General features: G+C 44.9%; 1 protein-coding gene across 2 annotated transcripts in view; it reads right to left on the bottom strand.

Annotated features, from left to right (window-relative positions):
• Positions 1-577: 577 nt before the first annotated feature.
• The window catches only part of Vstm4 (V-set and transmembrane domain containing 4), an 82,432-nt gene continuing 57,540 nt past the window's right edge, over positions 578-25,469 (bottom strand). Inside the window, exons 7-8 of one of the 2 annotated variants that reach the window (XM_006976718.4) lie at positions 24,227-24,288; positions 578-1,872 (exon numbers count right to left, since the gene is read on the bottom strand). In XM_006976718.4, the coding sequence (XP_006976780.1) occupies positions 1,747-1,872; positions 24,227-24,288 (188 nt within the window). In that variant the 3' untranslated portion in view covers positions 578-1,746. Of the gene's footprint in view, positions 1,873-10,904; positions 11,089-24,226; positions 24,289-25,469 lie in introns of those variants that run through there. The other variant, XM_076544366.1, reaches the window with a different exon arrangement.

Below are 25,469 nucleotides of genomic sequence, written 5' to 3'. Positions count from 1 at the left end.
AAAGAAGATGCCCTAGAAAGTTCTAGTACATTATTTTAAATGGTCTTTCTTCTTCAAAAGCCGTGTTTCAGGCACAGAGAGAGGAGACAGGATGCAGGTGTCATCAGAGAGGATCGACTTCCACACCAGTTTTTGCAGGACCCTTTCCAATAAACACAAGAACTATTCACAGGGACCCGGGGGTCTGTGGGAACATTACAGCTTTAGGACCAAGTTTGCAGGTAAAAAAAAAAAATGTGTTTTAAAGCTACTACCAGCCTAGGAATTCAGCTTAGAGGTAGAGGGCCTCTTAGATCATGGGCAAAGCCCTGGGTTCAAACCTAAACACTGCAAACAAAAGTTTGCTTGTTTCGTGTGTTTAAAATGCACGGTGGCTTTAGCATGAATGTCAGGTGAGATCATTTGTGTGCTGGCTTATAGTTTCCAGAATATCACAATGATTATTGTCCTATTTAACCTTCAAGAATCCTAGAAAGGGTTAAATTTTTCTCTATAGATACAGAAAGTCTAGATGATTAGGGGTAAGAAACTCAAGTAAGACCTACGGTGGTAGAAAGGACACAACTCACCCCCCAGCTGTGTTTAAAATAGATAATTTATCATATATACACGGTAAATTACATAGCCAAACAATGTTTATAGAGTGTCGTAAACGGCCACCAGAGTACACACACATCAACAAGCATCCTGAACAGCACTCCGCATCGGGATGACTCTCGCAGAGTAGATCTACTTCCATCAAGTCCGACTTTTCTGTACATCATTTAGGTCCACAGAGAAACTTCTCCAAGGTCCCCTGGAGTCCACACAAGACCATTGCGGTTCACATCCAAAGCTGAGATGGACAAAGTACCGGCCAAGAGTTGAGTTTTCCTGACATAGTTTTCTGAAACGGCTTGTTCTTCCACTTCTATGCGGAGGGGACAGTGAGAGGCTCTGCTCTCCAGGGAGTGGGAGCCGACTGAGTTCGGCACACTTTACCCACTTACGTGACATACCCACTGGTACCATACTCGAGTCTTTGGAAAAGAGAGAGCAATATGTTTTCCTATCACTCTAGGTCCATTCTGCCAAAGGGGGACAAGCACTTTACAATGGTGCTCTTGTGGACCTACAGCCCCGGTGAGGGATGGGTCTGAAGAGGAGTGCCGGAATTTCTCGAGACGGACCTCAGACTTTGAACCATCAGCACTCTGCCCTTACATGGCCAGCTTCAGAGCATCTATTAAACAATGGATGCCATCATAAGTGGCTGCTTGCCATCACAACCGGGGGCTTGCTGTGCTCCAGGTGTCCCAGCACACATCTGAGCCTCAGAGAACCAGTGAGTCCATATATCCCACCTCTCTCTGTGACCTCTACAGGCATTTCCTGTGGCTTTAAACTGGGTGCTTGATGTCTTAGACACAGTGAGGGGTGGCAGATTAAACTTGAGATTTAACTTGTTATTTAACAAATTAAGACTCAGGAAAAGAAGAGAAGAAAGTGATAAGGGTTGGCTCAGCAGATGCTCCTGGAAGCAGAGTCCTTGCATCTCAGGATCAGGCCAGGGACCTCTTGTCTGAGGAGACATAGCCCAAGGCTGTGGCCCCTCTTTCCTGCGGAGTGCGTATCTCTTAGAAGACATGAGACTGCCATGGGAAGGGGCTCCCCATCACACTGAAGGCACGTGTGAAAATACAAAAATAGGGCCTCTGTTTCTGAGTGTCATAAATAAGAGGGAGCAGGTGACAGCCAGAGGCGTCACTACAGCTGGTTCTCCTCAAAGAGGATCTGCGCGTACACGGTGCTGCTGGGGACTCCCTTGGCTGCACGGCGCGGTTTGATCAGCTCCAGCTCGGCATAGGTCAAGTTTTCCTCAGCGATCTTTGGCTGTATAGAAAAACAAAAGCGAAACACAATGCAAGCTGACCACAGTCAAGTTGTCTACCATGCACTCATTTACCGAGTACCTGTTTTCACAGTATTTATAGGGCGGTAAGGGAAACGTGTAGGCAAACACAAATAGGCAAAACCAAGTAACATCAAAAGATACAGCTCACATAGAACACCATGCTCTGCCAAGAGACACTGCCATTAATGTTGAAGTTGGTGTCAAGTACTCACAAGAGCCATTGGACTCTAGCTCACAAATAATAGCTAATTCTAAAAAGCAAAACCTAGCACTAACACTGGTCAAAAGGAAATGCACGGGAGACAGAAATAAGTCTACTGGCAACTAATACCAAACTTAGAAAATTTTGTGAATGATGTAATTACATAATGAAAAATTCAGAGTATCAGGAAAATAATAATGAAGAAAGTATTTCTTGCTACATGCTAAAGAGTACGGCGAGAACAGTAGTCATGGAACATTAAGTGATTTATTACTTAATAACATGATGAGGCTTAAACATCGAATTCAGAAAGTTAGGAATTGAACAAAATGATAAGAGAAAACAAAAAACAGAAAACAGACCAAAATATCTAAAATCAAGTGCTTGGAAAGTACCAATAATGGGCATATTGGTAAAAAACTGATCACTATAAAAAGGAAAAATATAAAAAAGTATGAATGAATAAAACAGGAAACAAGAAAGGTAATAGATTGAAAATAAAGGGATTTTTACACACTGTTAGAAGCTGCTTGGCTCAACACACTGAAGAGGAAAACTGAAACACAGGGTAAAATGATATGTCCCAGAAAATATGAATGATAAATGCTAAGTGTAGGCAACCTGAATTTGCTAAATACCCTCAGAGGCAGCAAGGAGGGGTTGCCTCTTAGCAGCACCAGGAGAGCTATTGGCCGGGCATTCCTGAAGGAAGCTGCTGTGCAGAACAGACCATCTCACGTCATTATGCTGATCAGAGAACAAGAGGGAAGACAACCCTGACGGGTTTTAGAATGAACTCTGTGTTCATACACATTTTAATTCAAATTTATTCAGGAGAGTGAAGAGGCACATAAGTGATAGGTAATCATATTCAGGTTGATTTTATCCTGGAACACAAACATGGTTCAGTATTTTAAAATGATTTATATTAGTAAAAGAGCAAAAGAGAAAAATCTCATCATTATCTCTATAGATGCTGGAAAGCCATTCAATAACATTTAAAAATCACTGTTGACAAAGTCAATCTTTGAATGACGTAGTCACAGCTGCATGTTTTCTTAATATGATTAAGAGATGGTAAGATAATGAAAAATTGGCAAATACTAAAACTATACAACTGGACTAATTTAAATATGGCAATGCTGGCAGATGAACAGACATGCTTATCAGTGGAACTGGCTAGAGACCCCAGAAGTATCATCTTCCAGTAAATGCTACTGCAATATTTGGGAGCAAAATGGAATAAAATCACACCCTATATCACCTCCAAATATGTAAACCCCCTAAAACTATTAGAATAACATACAGAGAACTTTTAGGAAAACCATCTTAGGCATATGGCAACTTTACAAATGGCGCATTGTCCTGCTCTAGATGGCAAAATATTCTCTTAATTGAGTCAAAAAACAATAATAAAAAAAAAAAAGAACAAGGAAGATGTTTGCAGCTCATATCTAAGGGGCTGACAGTTCAGCAAAGATCCTGACCAACAACCCACCAGGGAACAAGCAGAGGACGACAAAGCCCCAGGCTCCCAGGAAAGGACACACAACAGCTCTTGTGCAGATAAGTGAGACAACCTTGCTCACCCCGAGAGACCCACAGCTTTGGTCTTAGTTCTTTGAGAAGTTTGTACAATGCGGTTTTTGTCACACTCAGCCATCTTCAAATCCTCCCAGATGCCCCTCCTGCCTATCCACCTAACTTTGTGTGCGTGTGTTTTCCACCCATCAAGTCCAGTGTGAGCTGCACACATATTCTCGGATGAGTGGCCTTTCACTGAAGCGTGGGCAAACTCTAAGAGGCAACACTCCTGAAGAAAACTGACTGTCCCTCTCCCAGCAGCTGCCAATTGCCAATAGCTCCTCGGCTAGAGGTGGGACCTCATGTTCATCTCCTCTCTCCGTGCTGGGGTTTGGTCTGGCTTGAGTGGGGCTTGTGATGCCGACACAATCGCTGTTACTGGAAGGCATGATTTTAAATCACACTTAAGTGTGGCGTTTTAAGTTTCCAAACAAATTTTAAGTTGCTCAAACTACTATATCCTCTCATTTGTTGCTATTGAGATTATTCTCTTCTTTGGGACAAAAGAAAGGAAGGAAGGAAGGAAGGAAGGAAGGAAGGAAGGAAGGAAGGAAGGAAGGAAGGAAGGAAGGAAGGGCGAAAGAAAGAAGGAAAGCAAGCTCAGGTTCTTCAGTAGAAACATGGGCATTCGTAGAACAGAATGTATGATGGAGGAATCTTTAACAACCATGGAGCTGGGGCCGGCGGTGTAGCTCAGTTGTATGCTGCTTGCCCAGTTTGTGCAAGGCCTGGGGTTTGACCCTCTGTACCATAAATATCATTCAAAACCAATGGAGCTGTACACGGTCTCTATGTAGTGTTATTTATGAAAATGTGTGTGCATACATGCATGTAAGCAAACATGTTACCCTTGGAAATCAGTAAGTGGAGAACCCAATAGCCACAGCTTCAAGGGGTGTAAACTGGGTGGTTGGGAAGACTCTCACTTTATTTTTTATTCTTTGTTTTGTACCTTTTGGATGTTGCAGTAGGCATATCTAGTTACCCGACACACCGATTAATTAAAATTTGCAATTAGATAAGTAAACGTGGTCACTAATTACAGTCATATCGACATTTTCATTTCAGCAACTCTGTGTTTCTGACTTAGATGTTAGATTTGAGGGTTAGGTTTTCAGTTTCTTTTTTGTTGTTATTTTGAATCACACTCTTTAAAAACAAACAAACAAACAAACAAAAACCTATATGCCTCTATCTTTTTTATCTTATGGAAGTCCAGGGCAAAGACACTGTTAACATGGAATGTACGTGTCTCCAACAGGATGTCAAAGCAGAGAGTGTTTGTTCTTTTGAGACAAAATGCTGAGAGGACTGGAAACAAGGGGCCCAAAAGGGTGGACAAAGAACTTAATGCCAGCATATCCGGCCCAGGTGACTTCCACGCGATGTGCACAGGGTCTAACCATTTTTCAAGTTCAAAATTAAGCACATTTGTAGGGATGGAGTCTCGGTTTGCCTTTTGACACTGAAAGTCTTTACACTGTGTTCTGGTCGTCCACCTCTTACCAGCCAACGAAACCCCACGTACCTTCTCGCCTTGTGCTTTCATTACATTTCACATTGTAATGATTCCATTTAGGAACACCACGTGTCCTCCAATAAGTACTCAAAACCCAACTCATGTAAATTTTAGAACCCAGGCTTATGAAATCATATTGTCCAGTTGTTTTATTGCATTACTTTGAAAGCGTATTGTTTTCTAGTGTAGATTATCTGTTTATTCTTAAGTTATTTCATTATGTTTGGATATGAAAAATAACACCAGCTTTCTCAGTACAGGTCACCAGGCTGGCGTGGTTGATCTGTTGTTTTCATACATTTTTATGATGTTCCTATAGTAAACATAATTTAATAAAGCCAAAGCACACTAAATAAATAATTGCATCTAGAAAAGCAATAAAAACAAATAAAATTAGTACTTTCATAAGTGGGAAAGGTACTTCAATTACTGCTACAAGCAACAACCCACCATAAAATGTGTACAATCATTTCCCTTATGCATATTTCTGGAGTGTAATAATTTGATTGAAGATATGAGGCAGCACACAGGAGGCTCCGGAGTGTGAAGTGTATACAGTTTACAACAGAAGATGCATAACAGCAGTGCTTGGCACCTTTAAAGAACCTATTGTTTTTCTGGCAGGCACAGTTGGCTGGCACCATCAAACATGTGCTTAACTGCAGTCCTCAGCTTGATCGACTGGAAATACAGTCCTAACAGCCAAGGGAAATGGGCAAATGGGTCCCTCTCACTGGTTTCCCCGACCGGCCTTTGTTTACGATGATGCCTCAGTAAAGCTTAGGTCCACCTAAGAAATAGCTTAGAGATGGTAAGACCAGAGGGCAGAGTAAAGCCAGCTGCCAGGACCAGGGTATGACGTAACCATCACAGGAGGCAAGGGCTTGCCGTGGGACAGGACCAGGTAAGGGATCTCGATTGCTATAGTCCAGGTACTCTCACCGTAACCTTGGCTAGACAAACCCAACAAACCCATCCCCAGTGTCAACAGCAATTCCAGTTCTAGACAGAAGTGCAGGTTTCTGAGGATGGACCAGGGAGCACTCTGTGTGTTCTCTACTGGCCACCAGTTCTCAAAACAGCAGTCTTTAGGCCTGTTTGGTACTCTGGATATTGGGGTGGGGTGGGGTGTGGGGTGTAGAATTACAGTTAGTCTTCTATATCTGTGAGTCCTGCAAACAGCCCAGTGTTTGGGGAAAAGTTGCATCTGTACTACACATGTAGACTTCCCTCTGCTGTTCCCTAAACAATACAGCACACCTACTGTTTATACAGCGCTTGCATTATATTTAGTATGGTAAGTAATTTAGGGATGATCTCAGGAACACAGAAGGATATAGGGAGGCTACATTGTGATGCAGATATACACCATTTATACCAAGGACTTGGCTTTTGCTTTATATGGGGAGTCCTAGAAGCATTCTCCCAAGGAATCAGAGGGGTGGCGAGACACAGGCCACCTGAGAGCAAGCTTCAGTCATACTAACCCGCTGTTTGTATGCCCTCTTGCAGCCTTAGGGCTCTGCTGAAAGCATTAACAGGAACTTCCAAAGTGGGACTCATGGTCCTCTGACTAAGCCAACATCATACACAGCTGCTGCTGAATTTCCAGGAAGCAGACTGTGCCACTTCTAAACCCATCAGCAGCACCTCTTCAGGACACTCTGGTTTTACCTTCTTTTGCCTTTTCCCCAGGCCTCAGAAATGCTTAGTGGGATTCTCTGCTGCTCCTCAAAGCGACTATACGCCCAACCCTTGAAATCTGCAAGGGATTGATTCCAAGAGCTGTACAGGTACTAAAGTCCTCGGATGCCCAAGACCCTAGTATAACAGTATCATGTTCTGTGTACACGTTTGTACACACATGCTCTTACACTTTAATTGTTCTCTAGATGAATTATAACATGAGGTACAACATAAATTCTCTGAAAATTGTTGCTACACTGTATCACTTGGAGAATAATGAGAAACAAAAAGTAAAAAGTCTGTCCAAGCTCAGTACAAATGCAATTTCCTCCAAATATCGTCAGCCTGTAACTGGTTGAGCCTACAAGATGCAAGATCTGCCATCTGTGTGTAGCCGCCTGGTCCTCATACATGCTCATACCTTTGTCTTCCGCCGTTTTTGCTCTCCTTCTCATCCATTCCTTACTTGTCAGGGAGGATCCTTTCTGCAGTTGGAGGGAGGCTCTCTAATCAGTAGGTGACAGACAGAAGATGCAGGGAGACACCAGTACATTGAAGGCAGCACATTCTTCTCGCCTGCGTCATGGCGGTCATGTGCATGGGGAGGGGAGGAGAGTTTTAGCATGGTCCCCACCTGCCTGCAGAGCTGAGGCGCAAGAGGAATCCAGACAAGGTTCAAGTGCCAGCTACTTGACTTTGGGTAGTTCTCCCGTTAGCACTCAGGAACAATGGTAAGCAGCTAGTTAGTTGTGAGTGTGTAAATGAGATGCGTGTGAGTATTTTGACACAGCTTCTGCCTTGTAGAAGGTGCTAAATGCATGTGTGTGGAGTAAGTCCACATTCTGGCACCATCACTTTCCATCTGCTCAGCTAAACCTCTTCTACCTATGTACACATTGAATCCTTCACGCATGAACAAGAGCAGTGTAGACCATGTAAGCCGGGATCTTTTTTTTGCCGGAAAGAGATTCTGGGAAATTAGTTATGGGCTGAATTATACACCCCACCCCACCCCCATCCCCACCCCACCCCACCCCACCCCCACCACCAAACTCCTAAGCTGTTTATCCCCCAGTACCTCAGAACGTGACTGCATTTGGAGAAGGGGTCTTTAAAGTACTGATCAGGTTAGGATGAGGTTGGTGGAGTGAATGCTAATCCGATGTGAGTACTTCTTTTTAGCAAGCACTGGGATACAGGCCACTTAGAGGGATGGTGCCGTGAAGACACTGGTCATCTACAAGCTAAGGAATCAGGGGAAGTCAGGCCTGATGCCATGTTGGTCTTGGGCTTGAAGCCTTTTTGGGGAAACTTATCTCTGCTGTATGAGTTACTTCGTTTATGGGATTTAATTATGGCATCCTTTACGTAATAGTCTGTTGATCACAGTATAGATGAAGAGAAAATGCTTTATTTGGGGAAAGAAGAGATGATCGGCCTTCCCATGAATGGGTACATACTAGGTCATGCCAACATGAGGTGGGGGAAAGGAAGGAAGAGGCTGCTAACCGGTGCTATTCAGTGAGGAAGCAAGCTGGGAATGGGGGGTTCTAGCACCCCTTCACACAATCCTCCCAGACACATGCCTCCCTGCTGTCCTGCCCTCTATAGCTTGGCCTTAACTCTGAGTTGCGGTAAATCCAGCTACATGGAAGAGACAATGGGGACTTGGGCTCTCTCTGCTGCCTGGGAAGAGGGATGGTTGGCTCCATCGGGAAGGAGGAGCCAGTGGCAGCAGCAACAGAGGTGAACTGCTTCCACCTGAGGAAAGGAGCCTGGCCTCCAGGTGACATGCACCCCAACCTTGGGGTGAACCTTAAACCGTTCTGACTGAACACACAGGCTCTTGGGGGAGGAGGCGGGCTCACTGTCAGATGTTTTCTGCCCAGTCCCCGTGTGCCCACCTGCCACCCACAGTTCAACAAGGGCACTTTCTGTTGTTATGGCCTCTCTTCCCCCTGTGCTGAGGACACAGGAAGCAGCGGACCGATGTGTAGAGATGCTGCCTCTCAGGAAGAGCCTGAGCTGAGGTTTGGGACATGCTGAGTCCGAGGCAGAGAGCTCTTACAGAAAGGGGCTCCTGGCCCAGGGAAAGGCTCCAGCTGCTCCTGTGTGCTCAGGTCTCTTGAGTGACATCTCTCTCTCTCTCTCTCTCTCTCTCTCTCTCTCTCTCTCTCTCTCTCTCTCTCTCTCTCTTTTTCACTGAAAAGTAGCTCCGGAGCCACTGAAGCAGCAGGAATGAAAATCGAGAGCAGTGTGTTCAGAATGGCAGAGGGAGGTGAAGGCAGTGCCCGGTCTCTGGCCTCAGAAAAGCCCTAAACCAGCCAGGGATCTATATGACTGGGCCGTAGCAGGAGTCATCATAAACATGCATTGACAGGCTTCTGTGGGTGTTTCTGTTTCTCTAGAGTAAATACCCCAAAGTGGGATACCTGGGCCATATGGCAAATGTATGTTTCACTCTTAAGAAACTGTCAGTCAAGAAAAGAGAGGGAGAACAAGGAATAGGAGACCATGGTAAATGAAGACCACATGAGAAAAGGAAGAAACAAAGAGCTAAAGAGGCCCACAGAAATCCACAAAGATACCCCCACAAAAGACTGCTGGCAATGGTGGAGAGATAGCAGGGACTGACCTACTCTGGTGATGGGGATGGCCAAACACCCTAATAGTTGTGCCATAAACTCCATCCAAGGACTGAGGAATCTGGATGCAGACATCCAAGGCTAGGCCCCGGGTGGAGTGCTGAGAGTCTAATTAGCGAGAAAGAGGAGGGTTTATATGAGCAAGAATTGTTGAAACCAAGGTTGGATAAAGCACAGGGACAAATAACCAAATGAATGGAAACACATGAACTATGAACCAAAGGCTGAGGGGCCCCCAACTGGATCAGGCCCTCTGAATAGGTGAGACAGTCGATTGGCTTGATCTGTTTGGGAGGCATCTAGGCAGTGGTACCAGGTCCTGGGCTCGTTGCATGAGTTAGCTGTTTGAAACCTGGGACTATGCAGGGACACTTGGCTCAATCTGGGAGGAGGGGACTGGACCTGCCTGGACTGAGTCTATCAGGTCGATCCCAGTCCTGGGGGAGGCCTTGATCTGGAGGAGGTGGGAATGGGAGGTGGGCTGGGGGGAAGGGGAGGGGGGCAGGAAGGGAGAGAACAAGGGAATCTGTGGCTATTATGTAGAACTGAATAGTATTGTAAAATAAAATAAAATTAAATTAAAAAAGAAAAAGAAAAGAAACTGTCAGCCTTGCAGAGCACACCATTTGCCTTCCCACCTAAGAAGCATGAGTCACAACAACTCCAAAATAAGTGACTTTCCTTGGTGTCACTTATTTTTTTCTTTACTTCTTTTAGTGCATGTCAGGGACACAATGACCCCCTCATCCTTGGGGACACCCACTAATCCTAGACTTAAACTCAACTTGTCACTGATGGCTATGGAGCCAGGTTAAATCTCACACCCGGCATGACTTCCTGTGATCACGCAGGCTACAGCTTGTGTGCAGTGGGAAGTCTTTGCAGTCTAGGTAGAAGAGGGAATGAGAATTTTAGAGCCTCAGATGGCCTGCCTAGTCTCATCCTCCTGCTCTACCAGTGGTGAGGTGCTGAAGTCACATGTACCAACTCAGGCTGCCTCTCTCAGCTCTAATTTAAGCCTTTCTCTGCCCCAGTTTAGGGTGATGGTTATGGAAAGTACACCCGTGGGGAAGGAATGGCTTGAGTCTGCTGACACCAGGAAAACCGACCTCAAGAGATCCGGGAGTTATGCATTTCTTCACAACACATACTTCATGCTCCTAATGGGCACTTTCCGAGGATTTCATCTTGTGCACGGGTTTCCATGGAGTCAACTGAAAGTTACCCTTCCTGGGTGAGCAGGGGTTTAATGATCTCTTATGCAGACTCCTGCAAAACAATACTTTCTTGTAGAGATTGCAGCTGGGTGTGCACGATGAATTAAGTTTGCAGGAATAAGAGAGAAATGCAATTGCAGCAGCTCCCGGTTTGCCAATGTGAAGAGTTCAGTGAGGTAATACCATTACCACAGCAACAGATCAATACCCAGGACATGGGAGCTTCGCGCTCACGTCACCTTAGAGCTCCAGCCAGGGCTGCAGGTCTACAGAGTTGCAGTATCAGGAATCCATTCCCCCAAGAGACTATGAGAATTGTCGGGGCAGACTTCCTCTTCTCCCTTCAAGATAAGTGCTCATTTTTTATTCAACAGAGAAGGAACTGGTAAAAACAGTCTCCCCAAAGCCCCCCCCCCAACACACACACATAACCATGGCTAGTGAGGATGCTGAAGCTGAGTGTTTAGCACATTCTGCTCTCCCCCACCCAGAGCCTTGGGAGTTTCTGAACATCTATACTCAGGAGGGAAAAGAATGCCTTAGGCCCATCCATCATGTGGCCACCAACATGCCTTGGAGATGAACTTGGCATTGTTGAGGTGCATGCGTTGCTTCCAAGCATATATATTGATATTGATATTTCTGAAAAGAGGATCTAGAGTTTTCTGCTGTGATGTTAAATAAAAATAAAGGAGGAAAACCAACAAAAGAAATATTTTTTCCACGACAGAGATGGTAAATGGCCCAGAGTGGCTTTGGGAGGTAGCTCAGTGTGGCAGCTGAGACTTGGTCCTTTTGAGAGCAGAACTCAGCTCACTGACAACTAACTTTCACCATTGCATTCAGTTCTCACCTCTGTTCTGTGAGGTGGGGCCAATGGTCACACTCACATCACCGATGAATAGATAGCTTTTAAAAGGCAGGACGCTGCTGGGAGTGGTAACACACCTATAATCCCAGCACTTAGGAGGTGCAAGCAGGAGGGTCATGAATTGGAGGCCAGCATGGACTACCCTGTAGCAAAACCAACTAACCAAACAAATCTGCAGAAAACTGTACCTTACAGTACCAGGTACACATATGCGGGAGTCAGAGTCATCTATCCTGCCTGGGATCTGGTCCCTCAGAAAAGTACATGAGCAGTACAGCATTTCAAATCAAGGCAGTGCACATTGTTGAAAGTACAAACCTCATATCTAGGTGATCTAGACAGGTGGACAGCAGTCCGTTTTTATAAAAGCAGCCTGTGGTGGTTTAGAAGAAAATGGTCCCCAAAGGGAGTGGCACTATTCGGAGGTGTGGTCTTGTTGGGGTAGGTGTGGCCTCACTGGAGGAAGTATGTCACTGTGGGGGGCAGGCTAGGAGGTCTTGTATGCTCAAGCTACACCCAGTGTGGCATACAGTTGCTTCCTGTTGCCTGTGGGTAAAGATGTAGAATTCTCAGCTTCGTTTCCATCACCATGTCTGGCTGCACACTGCCCTGCTTCCCACCATGATGATAATGGACTAAACCTCTGAGCTGTAAACCACCTCCAGTTAAATGCCTTCTTTTATAAGAGTTGCTGTGGTCATTGCATCTCTTCACAGCAATAGAAACCCTAACTAAGATACAGGCATCAGACACAATGGGGAAAGGAGTGAGGACCATTAGCCCACACTGCATAAGGCTTGGATACAGACTCACACCACTCAGCAGGCAGTGTGAGCTCCAGCTGGAGGGTCTGAGGATGAAGGGCATGACCGGCCTCATCCTTATCAGATGGCAGGCTGGGTATGAAGAGATGCAAAACCCAAGGCCACACAGCACAAGGTCACACAGAACTGCCATCATTGAGAGGAGGTGATAAAGGGACAGAGGATAGCTCTCCAGGCCCTTACCTCCCCATTCTCACACAAGACATGAGGCTTCTGGAATAGGAGCAGGTACGCCTCTAACCAGTATGGGGTGGATGGAGGTCACAAGGGAGTAGGCTCTGCCTTGACCAGCTTGTGTGGGAAATAGCTGCTGGATAGTGGCAAGATGAAGCTGAGAGTTGAATGGAAAGAATTATAAGTCAATCACCAGGTTAATTCACTCAACTCCTTGGAGTAGAGGTCATTAATCTACCAGCATCTCTGTTCCAGGAAAAGTGTATGGTAGAAGCCTCTGAAATAACTTATACTGCTGAGGTCAGAGGTCCAGGTGGACCAGTAGCCTCAAGACCTTGAATGGTTTACATTCCCAAAGTCAGCATGGAGCTGTGACTGCTCACCAAAAAACATATTGATGATCTGAGTCAAAGTCCAGAGACACAAGGGACCTAAGAGTCCATGGCACAAAACACCCTCTTGCTCTGTTGCCTGAGCCTGGGGGTCATATCTGAGGTTCTCACCTCAATTTCCAACCTCTGTGTGCATACCTAGGGTCTGATGGCCAATAGTCCAATGTGCTCTAGGACTATAGAAGACAGAAAAGCTAGAAGTCAGAAAAGAAGTGGAGACAAAGATTTCACCTATTGAAGTTTGTCGATACTGTGGACCAGATGAACTTGCTGGAAGTCTCCAGCCAAGCACATTCACACGATGCTCTTGAGTCCAAAGAGTTCAAAGGACAGTTGTTAAAGAATGTTCTCAGTGTATGTTCAGTATGATGGAAGGCCACATGCCCAGGCCAACAACCCTTGGGACAGTCACAAGTCACCATCTGTGTATATAATGTGTTGAAGCCAGCATAGAAAGGCCAAGGATGAACCTTATAGGTTCGAGATTTTTCAAGTTGACAGATATTACAAGCCATAGTTTGCAAACAGAAATGTGATTGTAGGTAATGGTCTCAGTGAGGCTCCCATACTCGAAACTTCTCCTGGCTGCACAGTGACTGCTCCATACACTGATGCAATCATTCATCTTCTTTCCCATATGAACCAGGGATGCATGCATCCCAAGCTGCCTTCCAAGAGGGCTTCTACAGGCAGTACCACTCTAGATGATACTTTTGCTTAGGAAAATAGAATGTTTGCTTATCTGCTTTAACCACAAGTGTGACCTGAGAATCTGCCATTTTAAACCCTATCCACCCACACTGGATCACACAAGGGTATCTACGGTGGTGTTCAAGAGCCTTGCTCTCAGAAACAAGAAGGCTGCCATTCCTATGGTGTATGGCCCTGGGCAAGGCATCCAACCTCTCTGTGCCTGTGTTTCCTCTGTATGACTTACAGAATGCCTCTCTTATGGGATAACATTCAAGGACTGACTACATTGACACATGTGATGGCCGCAGAGGAATTCCTGCCAGGACTGCAGGAAATGCTGTGTGTGTGGCCTGCTGTTACTGTCAGGGACATCGCTTTCATAATAGATTAAAGCAAGTGTTGTCATCACAGATGGTTCCTCGGATGTTCTCAGAAGCAGAGAGAAAAAAGCATTTGAAGACTTTGGAATCACTGTATGCTAGGAGCTATGCGACTTCCAAGGCCAGTCAGAACCAAATAAACCCAGTGATTTTTTAAAAATAGTATACAATATAACCTTGATAAATAACAAGTTAAAGCAGTGCCTGGAACAGACTTTCCAAAGGTGACCTTTAAAGCTCACAATAAGACTCAGTGTCCTCATCAGGCTCTCTCCTAAGACCTTGTCCTGTGCCTCTCCGAAGCTCACTCTACGTGTCCTCCTTGCGGACCAGAGTCCAGCCATATTAGTCTCTGTACATTTCTTGGACATGCCTGGGCAGTGCTCCTTGCTCAGGGATGACCTCAGGGCCTTTGTTCACTTGCTGTTTTCTCCGTCTGGAAGAGTGTCACCTACACCATGGTGAACATTGCTTCCTCATATTATCAGGCCTTTGCTCTAAAGTGGTATCTTCCTCATCAGAGTTCCTCTTGCCCCTGCCTGACTCTACTGTTGTCACAGCATGTAGTGCTCCTTGGCATGACAAGGCCCCTCCTTTATCTTCTGTCTTTTTCAACTAGAATGTAACAACAGCACCTTAGGGTCCCTTGGCGTGATGGCAAGCCTATGCAGAAGGCACTTTCTGTAGTCATCTCCATTCCACAAGTGCAGAAACGAAGACAAGTGGCCTATTTGTGACCAATGGCCAAATGGCCAATGGTATATATTGACTATATACCATATCTCTATCTATATACATATAGAGATTAATTATATATATATATATATATATATATATATATATATATATATATATAGAGAGAGAGAGAGAGAGAGAGAGAGAGAGAGAGAGAGAAGTATCCAATCCAACATTGAGGAGAATGTGAGGAAACATCATTCTCATCCTTTGATAATGGCAGAATAAAATGGGAAATGACTTTTGGAAGGTGATTGGATAGACTATCAAAATAAGAGATCCACATCACACAATAACTCCAATTTAAGAAAATGTATCCCATGGAAATGCACTAAATAAAGGGATGTGTGCAGGGATATTTTTCACCAGAGCAGCCTTCCTAAAGTAGAAAATCAGCACAATGTGTATGGCCAAGAGTTGGGACACTGAGTGACCTGGGGCAGTCCCCAAAGAGCAGGGTGGAGCTCTGTGAATGATGGGAGAGAGGTGCTGGCATAGTGGTGATGAAGAACACTTCAGTTCAGGGACACTGTGCAAGAAACACTCCCATCTGCAGGAAACTTGACTTGCAGAAGTGGAGCCATCTGATCCTACGTCATGCCCTCCAACAGTAGTTAGCTGATCATAATGTGCTTTCGAGATACAAACAAAGATATGGATAGGCTTTTGTGTATACGTAGACAATACTTAGAAGCATATAAGAGAGGTCATGGCAGAGAAATAAAAGCTTAGGAAAGGAACTGCATTTTGTATTTTAGCGTGTGGAAATTCTGAATTGCCAGAACAGTCCTACCTGTCCAGTGAGGTCAGGGCAGAAAATAATGCCCTGGAACCAACGGACTTAACTGAGTGCTTCTGACAGGAGGAATGGACTCATAGTTGGGGGAAAAGGACTTGTCACCAAGCACCTGGTTGGATCAGATCTGACAAAGGCCAATGAGGGAACAGTTCACTACCTCATCCCATCTGTGAAATGAAGACAATAAGGGGGTTGTCCCGGAATTAAATATGCCTCCTTATTGATAAGTATTAGAACAGGGTCTGAATATGGAAAGGGCCACTGAAATATCATCATTCTAATCATCATCATCACTATCCCCACCACCATCATCACCATCCCCACCACCACCACCACTATCCTCTATGTTACCACCAACATCATCACCTTCATCTCAATTCTACCATCACTACTACCATTCCCATCACTATTATCACCAATGCGGCCATCACTGTCACAGTATCATCAGGCCATTGTCATGGTATACAGGACACAAACTAAGTAATGAAGTCAAATCTAAAATGACAATGAGCATGCCTCATCATTTGTAAAATTTACATTAGAATATGTAATGTGGGCAATGGGTGCACACAGACTAGATTAATAATTTGCACTCCTCATCTTTATACATACTCCAAGCAGAAAGTCCTAAAGCTATATATATATATATATACAACTGGCTTTTGGCCGTCATATATGTTTATTGATGATTTATCAATTTAGGGTTGAGAATTTAATCCAAGCTTGCCTTGTAAATACAAGGCCCTGAGTTAAGTCCTCAGCACTGGGGGTGGGGGAGAGAAGGAGGCAAAATAAATTTATCTCTAGACATATAATAATAAATTACAATTTAATCTAGTCAGAGGAAAAGGAGCTTTCAGATGCACCATTGTTTGGCTGTGAGCTCAGAATTTTACACAGAGATTCCTGATACTTTGGATGTATGTCTTACATATGTTGATATTCTTTCTTTCCAAAAATGCCACCTCATTTCTAGTATTCTCCATCTGAGAGTGAAAAAGTCTTTTAATAACAACTCTGAAGTACTCTGTGTTCAAAACTGAGCTTGTAAATGAAACCGGCTTAAAACCATCAAATGTGAGCAGGAATGATATTGTTTCTCAAGATTACAAAACCAAAATAGAGCAAAAAAGTTTCTTTAAAAAATTTCCCAGCAGTGCAATGATCTCAGAAATGAAGTGCCCAATAAAGGCAGCAAATCAGCCAGGATGGGATGGCAAGCAAGTCATGGCTCTTTAGGGAGGGACAGTCCCCGAAGACACAGGGGACAGGCAGTCTAGAGTGGGACCCAGCTTGACTCCTGGGCGTAGGGTGGACTAGACTCCAGGAGAGGTCATCTATGGGGCAGGCCCTGCTGGGGCATCCAGGCCTGCTCCCCACCTGGGCTGTTCTGCAGGCCGGCTCACCACCTGGGCCAGGTGGCTCCAAGGCTCAGGTTCCGCCCTGCCCAGCACCTTGCACACTGCCTGTCAGCATTCAGTGGGCACTGGGGAGAAGGGGGTGGAGCCGAAAGGGTGATATGGACCAGCCATGCAGCAGATAAAGAAGCTCACCTTCCTTTAGAACCATAGTCTCGGCGGCCTTCACAACTGAGAGTCGCCTCCATCTGTGGCACTTCCACGGCAGGACTCACACAGTCTCCCCCAGTGAGGTTCCCAATAGGTCCTTAGTACACTACCTTGTCTTAAAAGCTTCCCTTAGCTATTCCACCCTACACACACACACACACACACACACACACACACACACACACACACACACACACACACCCCACAAATCATCAGCACCTCAACCTACAGTTACGGGCTTCTCAAACAGCAGAAAGGCACCTGACTTGGCAGGTGTGTGTGGGTTCTGCCATGTGACTCAACACTCTTGCACAAACTATGCGGCCTGCCTGGAGATGACAGCCCCATGTCCCGGCGAACAGACTCCCTAAGCACAGGATGCTCTCGTTCCCACTTGCTCTTGATCACTTCCGGTTCCTGGAAGCCCCAGTGCCTGCTCTCTCTGGAGGAGAGGCCCATGAAACCAAATGACTTCTGTGTTCCCCGCTCTCATCCCTTCAAAGCTTCAGCTTGGATTCTCCCTCCAGTCAACATACATAACTCCCCGTGACAATAATGGGCTGAGCATGTGCGCCAAGGGGGGCATAGAATTTTATCTCTGTAAAAATGGTACTAGCATGGTACAAGCAAAGTTTTTGTTTTTTTCCCAAGGCTTTTACTTGGGGCAATATATTGTACATGTGGTTGTGGGTTTTTTCCTTCTTTTTAATTTTAAATTGAGATTATGAACATATTTTATGCAGGTTAATATATCCTTTTCATGTAAAATTTAGCTGAAACCAGTTCTAGCACATTAACGACAACAAGAGAAATTCTCTGGCTTATTATAAACATCCTTCAAGAAACCTGAAAAGCATGTCCTCTGGAAATAATTTTGTTGGGATCTGGAATATTATTAAAATCCTCTCAGAATTCTATCACTGGTGCCTAATGGGCCTCAGAGCCCTTTTCTACTACCGAGCAGAGGAAACATCCTTTTTGGCCTTGGCAATATGTTCTGGGTGGTGAAAACAGCTGGAGGAAGGGGCTGGGTAAACAGAGAACAGCCAGGGGCTGACCCTGCTCATCAGCCCATGCTTTTCAACCAGGCACAGAGAGGGAGACTCCTGGGACAGGGTCTTTCTGACTCTGATGGAATAAAAGGCTATTCTGACCACTGAGCATTCTGATCTTTGGGTTACCATGAGAGGAGGGAGTTTGGAAAGGGTTAAACTACTGCCACATTAGTTAGATATTAAGTATTTAGTGCTCAGAATACATAGAGAACCTCCCAGTGTACATGAGCATACACACACCCCTAGTTCAATTTAAAAATGAACAAAGAACTTTAGTCTCATTTCTTCAGAGAAGACAAAAGTAGCCAATAAGACCATGAAAAGATATTCAACATCACTTATCATCAAGGAGACACAATTTAAAACCACAGTGGAATACTATTTCGTTCACATTAGGACGCCTCTATCAAAAAGGGAGAAGAGGGAGCTGAAGAGAGAAAAACTGGAGGAAAGGGAAAGAAGGAGGATTGAAGAGGAAAAGGGAGGGGGAGAAAAAAGAGGAGGAAGGAAGGGAAGAAAAGACAGGGACGTGGAGAAATCCAAGTCTGTGTATTATTAGTGCACGTGTAAAATGGTGCAGCTCATTTGGCACAAAAATGGGATGGGTCCTCCCCCGCAAAGATTTATCATACAAATTGGTAAACTGACTTCTGTATTCATACTTCATAGAATTAAGAGGGGAGAGCTAAATAAGAGCGTTTATGCCCGTATTTGTAGTATTCACAAGAGTTGGAAAGGGGTGTCAACTCTGGGCACTGATGGCAGGATGGGCACACAAAATATTACCCGATACATCCATGCAATGGCATGCAATTCTGTCTTAGGAAGAAAGGAAATTCTCACATAGGTTACAACATGGACGAGGGACCCAAAGGGCATAGTGTGAAATGTCGCAAGCCAGTCAAATATATCCAACAAGGGCCCCAATTAAAGTCGTGGGTGGACCCAGATTTGTGGAGGAGTGGGAGCTGGGAGCAGGAGGCCTCAAGGGCAAGCCTTGTGGGGATCACGTTGTAACTCTCTGGGGGCAGGCAGAGGGCAGCGGAGGGGGGGGGGAATCTACTACATGGGGTCTCACGTTCCCGGGGGTGGGGGCGTGGGACAGGACCTAGGAAGCGGTGACAGACGATGATGGGCCCCACCCTCCCACTCACAGGAAGCCGTGTTTTATGCCAGAGGCAAAGGGGAGCCATTGGAATATTCTAGTCAGGGAAATGACAGGGTTGGAGCGGTTTTAGGAAAGCCCCCGGACAGCAATGCAGTGGATGGATCAGAGGGAATAAGACAGGCTCCACGAGTCCCGCCGGGAAACTCGTGGTAATTAAGCCCACGGAGTTCCTGATTTTTCTGTCTTCAGCCTCTTGCTCACACGAACTCATTTTCTTTTTGGACAACAGGAGTGGCCTGACCCCTCAGCAACCCTGGCACAAGGGGCTTAATTACAGAGAGGAAGGCCTCGTGGCCGTACTGTAGAGGAGGGCGGGATGCTGACTGGGCCACAGTGGACATCAAACCCGCTTAACGCTAAGGATGATTCTCATTTTGTTCCTCATTAATTTGGGGTGCTACCAAAGTCCTCGCACTGTCGCTTTTTCCCCTTTAAACTCGGGTTTGTTTCCACACCAGACACTGAATTTTCTTCCCCTACTCAGCCTCTAAATCAATAAACTGGCCTAATGCAAAAAAAAAAAAAAAAAATGCATTTTGGGAGCTCTCCGATTCTCCCGAAAAAAGGAAGTGTGGGAATTAGTTCCACAGGCTCCTAAGGCAATGCCATGGGAGTGCTGGACTAGGGTGAGGACATCAGGGGTCCCCAGAAGTTTCAGTGAGTTTTGGAATCTGTGATCCAGTTTATAAAAACCAACAAACAGGTGCCACTGTTTCCAGAGTGTTCTGAGGGCCCCAGGTTTTTGTTTGTTTGCTTGTTTTGAATCTGTCCTGGTGGTAGTGAGACTCAGGATCCTCAGGATCCTCAGGATCCTAGGCCTGCTGGGTTAGTGCTCTGCCTCTGCATTCCCTCTCCAGGCCACACTTCTACTCCCCTGGGTGTGTCCAGAAGAGGAAGGACTGCTGATCTTAGGATAAAGACTCATTGCAAACAGACAGACTTACCGGACAGACTGCATCATCAGACAGCCAGGAAGAACCAGTGTGAGGGGGCTCCCAGCTCCTCACTCCTAGCTAGCAGAATTTGGAAACAGATTGCTACATTTGGTATTGTTTAAATAAGGGGTGGAGAGTGCAGTCGTGATACCTTGATTTCAAAATGCCTCTCCCTGGCTTTCTTTCTTGTTTCTTGACATGAGGCTGTCATTTGCAACAAAAACTTTCCATTCATCACTGTTAAAACACACATTTCTTGTAAATGGTCATGTTGTCTTAGAAGCACTAAAAAATAATGTAACCTCTTAATCACTTGAGTGTTGCGAACCCCAAGATTAATACATGTCACCTGGTGTACACTGTAGGGGAGACAAGTGACAGGAATCATGAAACACCTAGAAGAGAAGCTGGTATACAGTAGGTGATCAATAAGTGAGTGGAGGCTCTTAGGCCTTCTTCTCAAAGGAGAGTGTAGGTGAGTTTCTAGAAAGAAGGACTGTGGGGTACTGTAGCCTAGGACCCAGCCAAGATGCACCCTTTTACAGTGTGTGTGTGTGTGTGTGTGTGTGTGTGTGTGTGTGTGTGTGTGTGTGTGTGTATACCTCTAAGTTATTATCTAAATTACCCATTAAGGCCCGTGTGAGTCAACAGGTAGCTATTGACTCAAGTTTCAGCTACCATCAAGACTTATTGATCTGAGAAATACATATCGACCAAATTGAGACTGAGGTCAATGCTAGCGTCCTGGGGCAATAAATCTTAATATTCGTCCAAGTCTGCAGATACTAGACCTGGTAATTTTGACTCTAAAATATTGGTCACACAGAGGTCTGGTTGAGGTCAGCTCTTTTTTTTTTTTTTTCCACCTGTGAATTGTTATTGGTGGAAACTTGTATTAACTAAAATTAACTTAATTCTATGAGAATTTGGTATAAAAACTTAAAAAATTCTTTACATCTTAATGATCAAAAAATAATTTTTGCATTTAAAGAATTGTTAGTAAAAAAAAATCTTATTGAGGCTGGAGAGAAGGCTCAGAGGTTAAGAGTCCCTGTTGTCCTTGCAGAGGACCCAGGTTCAGTTCCCAGCATCACATGGCGGCTCACAATCATCTGCCACTCCAGTTCCAGGGGCTCTGATGCCCTCTTCTGAACTCCACACGCACTAGGCACACACACACACACACACACACACACACACACACACACACACACACGGCAGGGAGGAAGGGAGAGGGAGAGAGAGAGAGAGAAAGAGAGAGAGAGAGAAGCAAAATACTCATATACATAAAGCAAAATGCATAAACTAAAAAGAAAAGAAAGATTTCATCAAAAACAATTATTTTGAAATTATATAACTACCTTGTTCTATTTTTTGTGAAAAGAGCTTAATAGACTGACCATTTACAAATATTTTATTTCATAGTTTACTTTATGTCTTCTCATATTTATATAGAATTTTTTCCATAATATTTTTACATCGGTAAAGAAACCCTGGGGCTGGAGAGATGGCTCAGCCGTTAAGAGTGGGGCTGCTCTTCCAGAGGACCTTGGGTACAATTCCCAGAACCCACAAGGCAGCCCCCAACCACCTGTAACTCCAGTTCCAGGGGATCTGACTCCCCCTCTGGCCTCCTCAGGCACTGCACGCATGTGGGGGACAGACAGACATGCGGACAAAACACCCATAAAATAAAATAAAATAATAAAATAAATAAAATAAAAACACATACAGAAACCTTTAGTTGAAATACTTCTGGAAAAACTTTTAAGCAATTTTTATTTTAATTTAATTTATCTTAATTTTATTTTAATTTCCTATGCTAAGTCTCCATCCAGAGAAGCATGTCAGTTCACACAAACACACAGACCGAAGGGTCAGCAGTCAACACCTGCACAAGGATTATGGTCATTATTTTAAGTGCTGTTGAATCCAATCTTCTGATAAGTCACAAAAATAACAACCATTTAAGACAGCATTTTGTAGCCATGCACTGCACACCAGGTGTTATGTTTAGCAGATAAAGGAGAAGGGCCCAGTAGGCTGTAGACCAAAGAATGTTATCTGATTCAATACTGGTGACTGTCTCTTGGCTGACTGTGGGACCCCAACACTGCCTTTAAATGGAGTGTCTGTGTGTCCTCACAGACAAAACTGGCCGAGAGGGACAAGTCTTACTGTGAAGTTAAATATGATGACATGTAGAAAGCACATGCACAAATGTATTCTATGCATACCATTGGCTATCCAGTAAAGAACAAAAAGAGAATTCCCGTAAACTGCTCTTTGCCACCGTGGGCATTGGAATCGCTTTGACAATCCTTTATCATTCACACACATAGTACAAACACAAGTGCTGAACAGTGTCAACCACAAAACAAACCACAGATGATCAAACCCTAAAAACACTACATAAGTGGCTGTGCATGTTCCGATATCAAAGGAATCAGTGGATAAGAAGTGAGGAAAGGGGCAGCTCTTTCTTACAGAACTCTTAGCAACGGAGATGACAGGCTGAGGGAATAGAAGACCGCCATTGGCATGCCACCACACAAACTCCTAGGGGAAAGGCAAGGACGCATGGGACACAGTGAGCAGAAGCCTTGACACAGCTGAAATAATTAGTAATCACTGTGGGAAACAGGTCCACAAACCCTGACTTCTTCCCCCATGAAGGGCTGTGCCTAATTTCTTCTGCCTGCTTTGAGTGTGAGCTGGACATTGGGGCTGGCTTCTGACACACAGGGGACTGACAGGAAAGAACAGTGAGGAGCCTGGCAGACATGAGCTTCACCGTGGATTGAAATGGACATCCCATCTTAAGGACGTACAGCTGCCCTCCCCCATCATCACTTTCAGTTACAGGCAGTCAACTTCCATTTGAAAATCTTACGAGGAAAATTCCAGAATCAGTTAATTCATAAGTTTTTAAATAACCATTTTAAATAATTCTTACTACAGCATGTTGTAATTGTTCCATGTTAGAATTGGCCATTGTTACTCTACTGTGACTAATTTAGAAACTACACATTATCAGGGGTATGTGTGGAGAAAATGGAGCACACATTCGTAGGGTTTGGTGCAATCTATGGTTTCAGGCCTCTACTGTGGGGCACTGGGATGTTTCCGAAGTGGGCAACCAGCAGAAGTGCTGTATGGACATCATACTGAGTTTAATACCTTAGAGCAGTGGTTCTCAACCTTCCTAATGCTGCGACCCTTTAATACAGGTTCTCATGCTCCCGTGACCCCAACCATAAAACTATGTTTCTACTTCATAACTGTAATTTTGCCACCGTTATGAATTGCAATGTAAATATATGATATGCAGGATATCTGATATGCAACCCCTGCGAAAGCGTCAACTGACCTCCCCAAAGGGGTCGTGATACACAGGTCGAGAACTCCTACCTTAGAGCTACACACCCCAGCTACGTCAGATGTTAACCGTAGTGGGCGAAGGACATACACAAACTCTGATACCTCAAAGATGACTTCTGCAACTCTAAAGTTATTTCAAAATAAAAAAAGAGTTAGCATATTTTTTTTTTCTGGAAAGACCCTTAGCATCCTCTGCAGAGGGAGTTATCAGGTAAATCGATGCAAGCAGGTCCACTTTCTGTTCTATATCCTTCTGTATATGACGTGTTTGAAAGGCAACCATTACAGAGAAAGAGAATTCCATTTGGATTGTCTTGGAAGATCACTCTGCGAAATTAAGGTGGAGAAAAAGTGACTCCAGATTTGATGTGAGAAGAGAGAGAATGCCTTTGGGAACAGAGGAAATGGAGTTTTTGACCTACCCAGAGCTGGTAGAGGAACTGCTTGACCCTTGCTCTGTTTCTTGTGTGAGAGAGACCACAACAACAGAGAAAGGCTACTCACCAGGGCGACCTTCCTCTGTGGTTTCAGCAGCTTTGGTTTGTGGAAAGTGGTGACAATCGGAGCTGTGGAAGGACATCAAGTTTTAGCTTGAAATTCCTTCAAGGCCTCTCAGTGTCCATCTTCCATGGTCATCACAGACACCCATGTACAGACTGGCAGAGCCTTCCTACCCTCAAGAGGAGCTCAAGCTTCTGGAGTCGCTATCCTCAGACACCCCTAACTGGGGAACAATCATCTCCTCATCTTTAGACATGTCACAGCCTCCCTTAGGCCAGGTCACAACAGTTCTGTACAGGTCTCTGTCACCTGCATGGAAGTCAAGGGTGTGGGAGACAACCAGGGGTCCTTGGTCAAGGCTGAGGTAGGAATTTACCCAGGAGACTCTGATCTCCCCCTGACTCCAAGGACAATGACTGACCCTCACTCAGCCCTGTGAGTTCACCAAGGAGGGGCTTACTGTCCAAGGTTAACGAAAGTGACCAGAGGCTCTTCTTCCATTGTCCTAACTAGTCTTGACTGCATGGCTTGAAATTGGAGTTGAAAGCCCAGTTCCAAGACTTAGTTCCCCAAGCGCAGTTTGTATCTTTTATAACCAGGATACCCACCCTGCAGGGACTGACACCATACAAAGCTGCGAGCCCTGGCTGAGGTGATCTCTGCTCCTTCCCTCCCAAGGTCTCACGCTTCAAACCCTTCCTTCCTTTCAGCTACGCCTCTTCCGGCTTCTTCCACAGGGTTCGGTGGGATACCAGCAGAACCCAGTGAAGGAATAAAATGCATTTTGTCGGGTTAAAGTTATCTCTTTCAAATTTGTTGAGGGATGAACACCTAGCTAGGCCATTCTAAGAATCTAAATAGGGTCTCTCTATAGACAGTCTTGGTCCTGGTAAGATCCATGCCTTTTTGTCCTTTAAGAAACCCCTTTCATAGCCGGGCGGTGGTGGTGCACGCCTTTAATCCCAGCACTCGGGAGGCAGAGCCAGGTGGATCTCTGTGAGTTCGAGGCCAGCCTGGGCTACCAAGTGAGTTCCAGGAAAGGTGCAAAGCTACACAGAGAAACCCTGTCTCGAAAAACCGAAAAAAAAAAATTTGCTCTAAATAAAAACAGCAACCACCAAATAAAATTACAGAATGTGTATTTTGTCAGCAGAATAAGTCTGAAATGTACTGCATATCTCTTTAAAATGCCAGAGATGTTCTTTCTCTTTAAGAACCAAGAAGATGTTGCCAGCCCCTGCTCACC

Source organism: Peromyscus maniculatus, chromosome 9 (genome assembly GCF_049852395.1).
Source record: "Peromyscus maniculatus bairdii isolate BWxNUB_F1_BW_parent chromosome 9, HU_Pman_BW_mat_3.1, whole genome shotgun sequence".
NCBI classification, from domain to species: Eukaryota; Metazoa; Chordata; class Mammalia; order Rodentia; family Cricetidae; genus Peromyscus; species Peromyscus maniculatus.
Note: the sequence above shows the minus strand (reverse complement) of the source record. Positions and strands in the feature narration are given on the sequence as shown.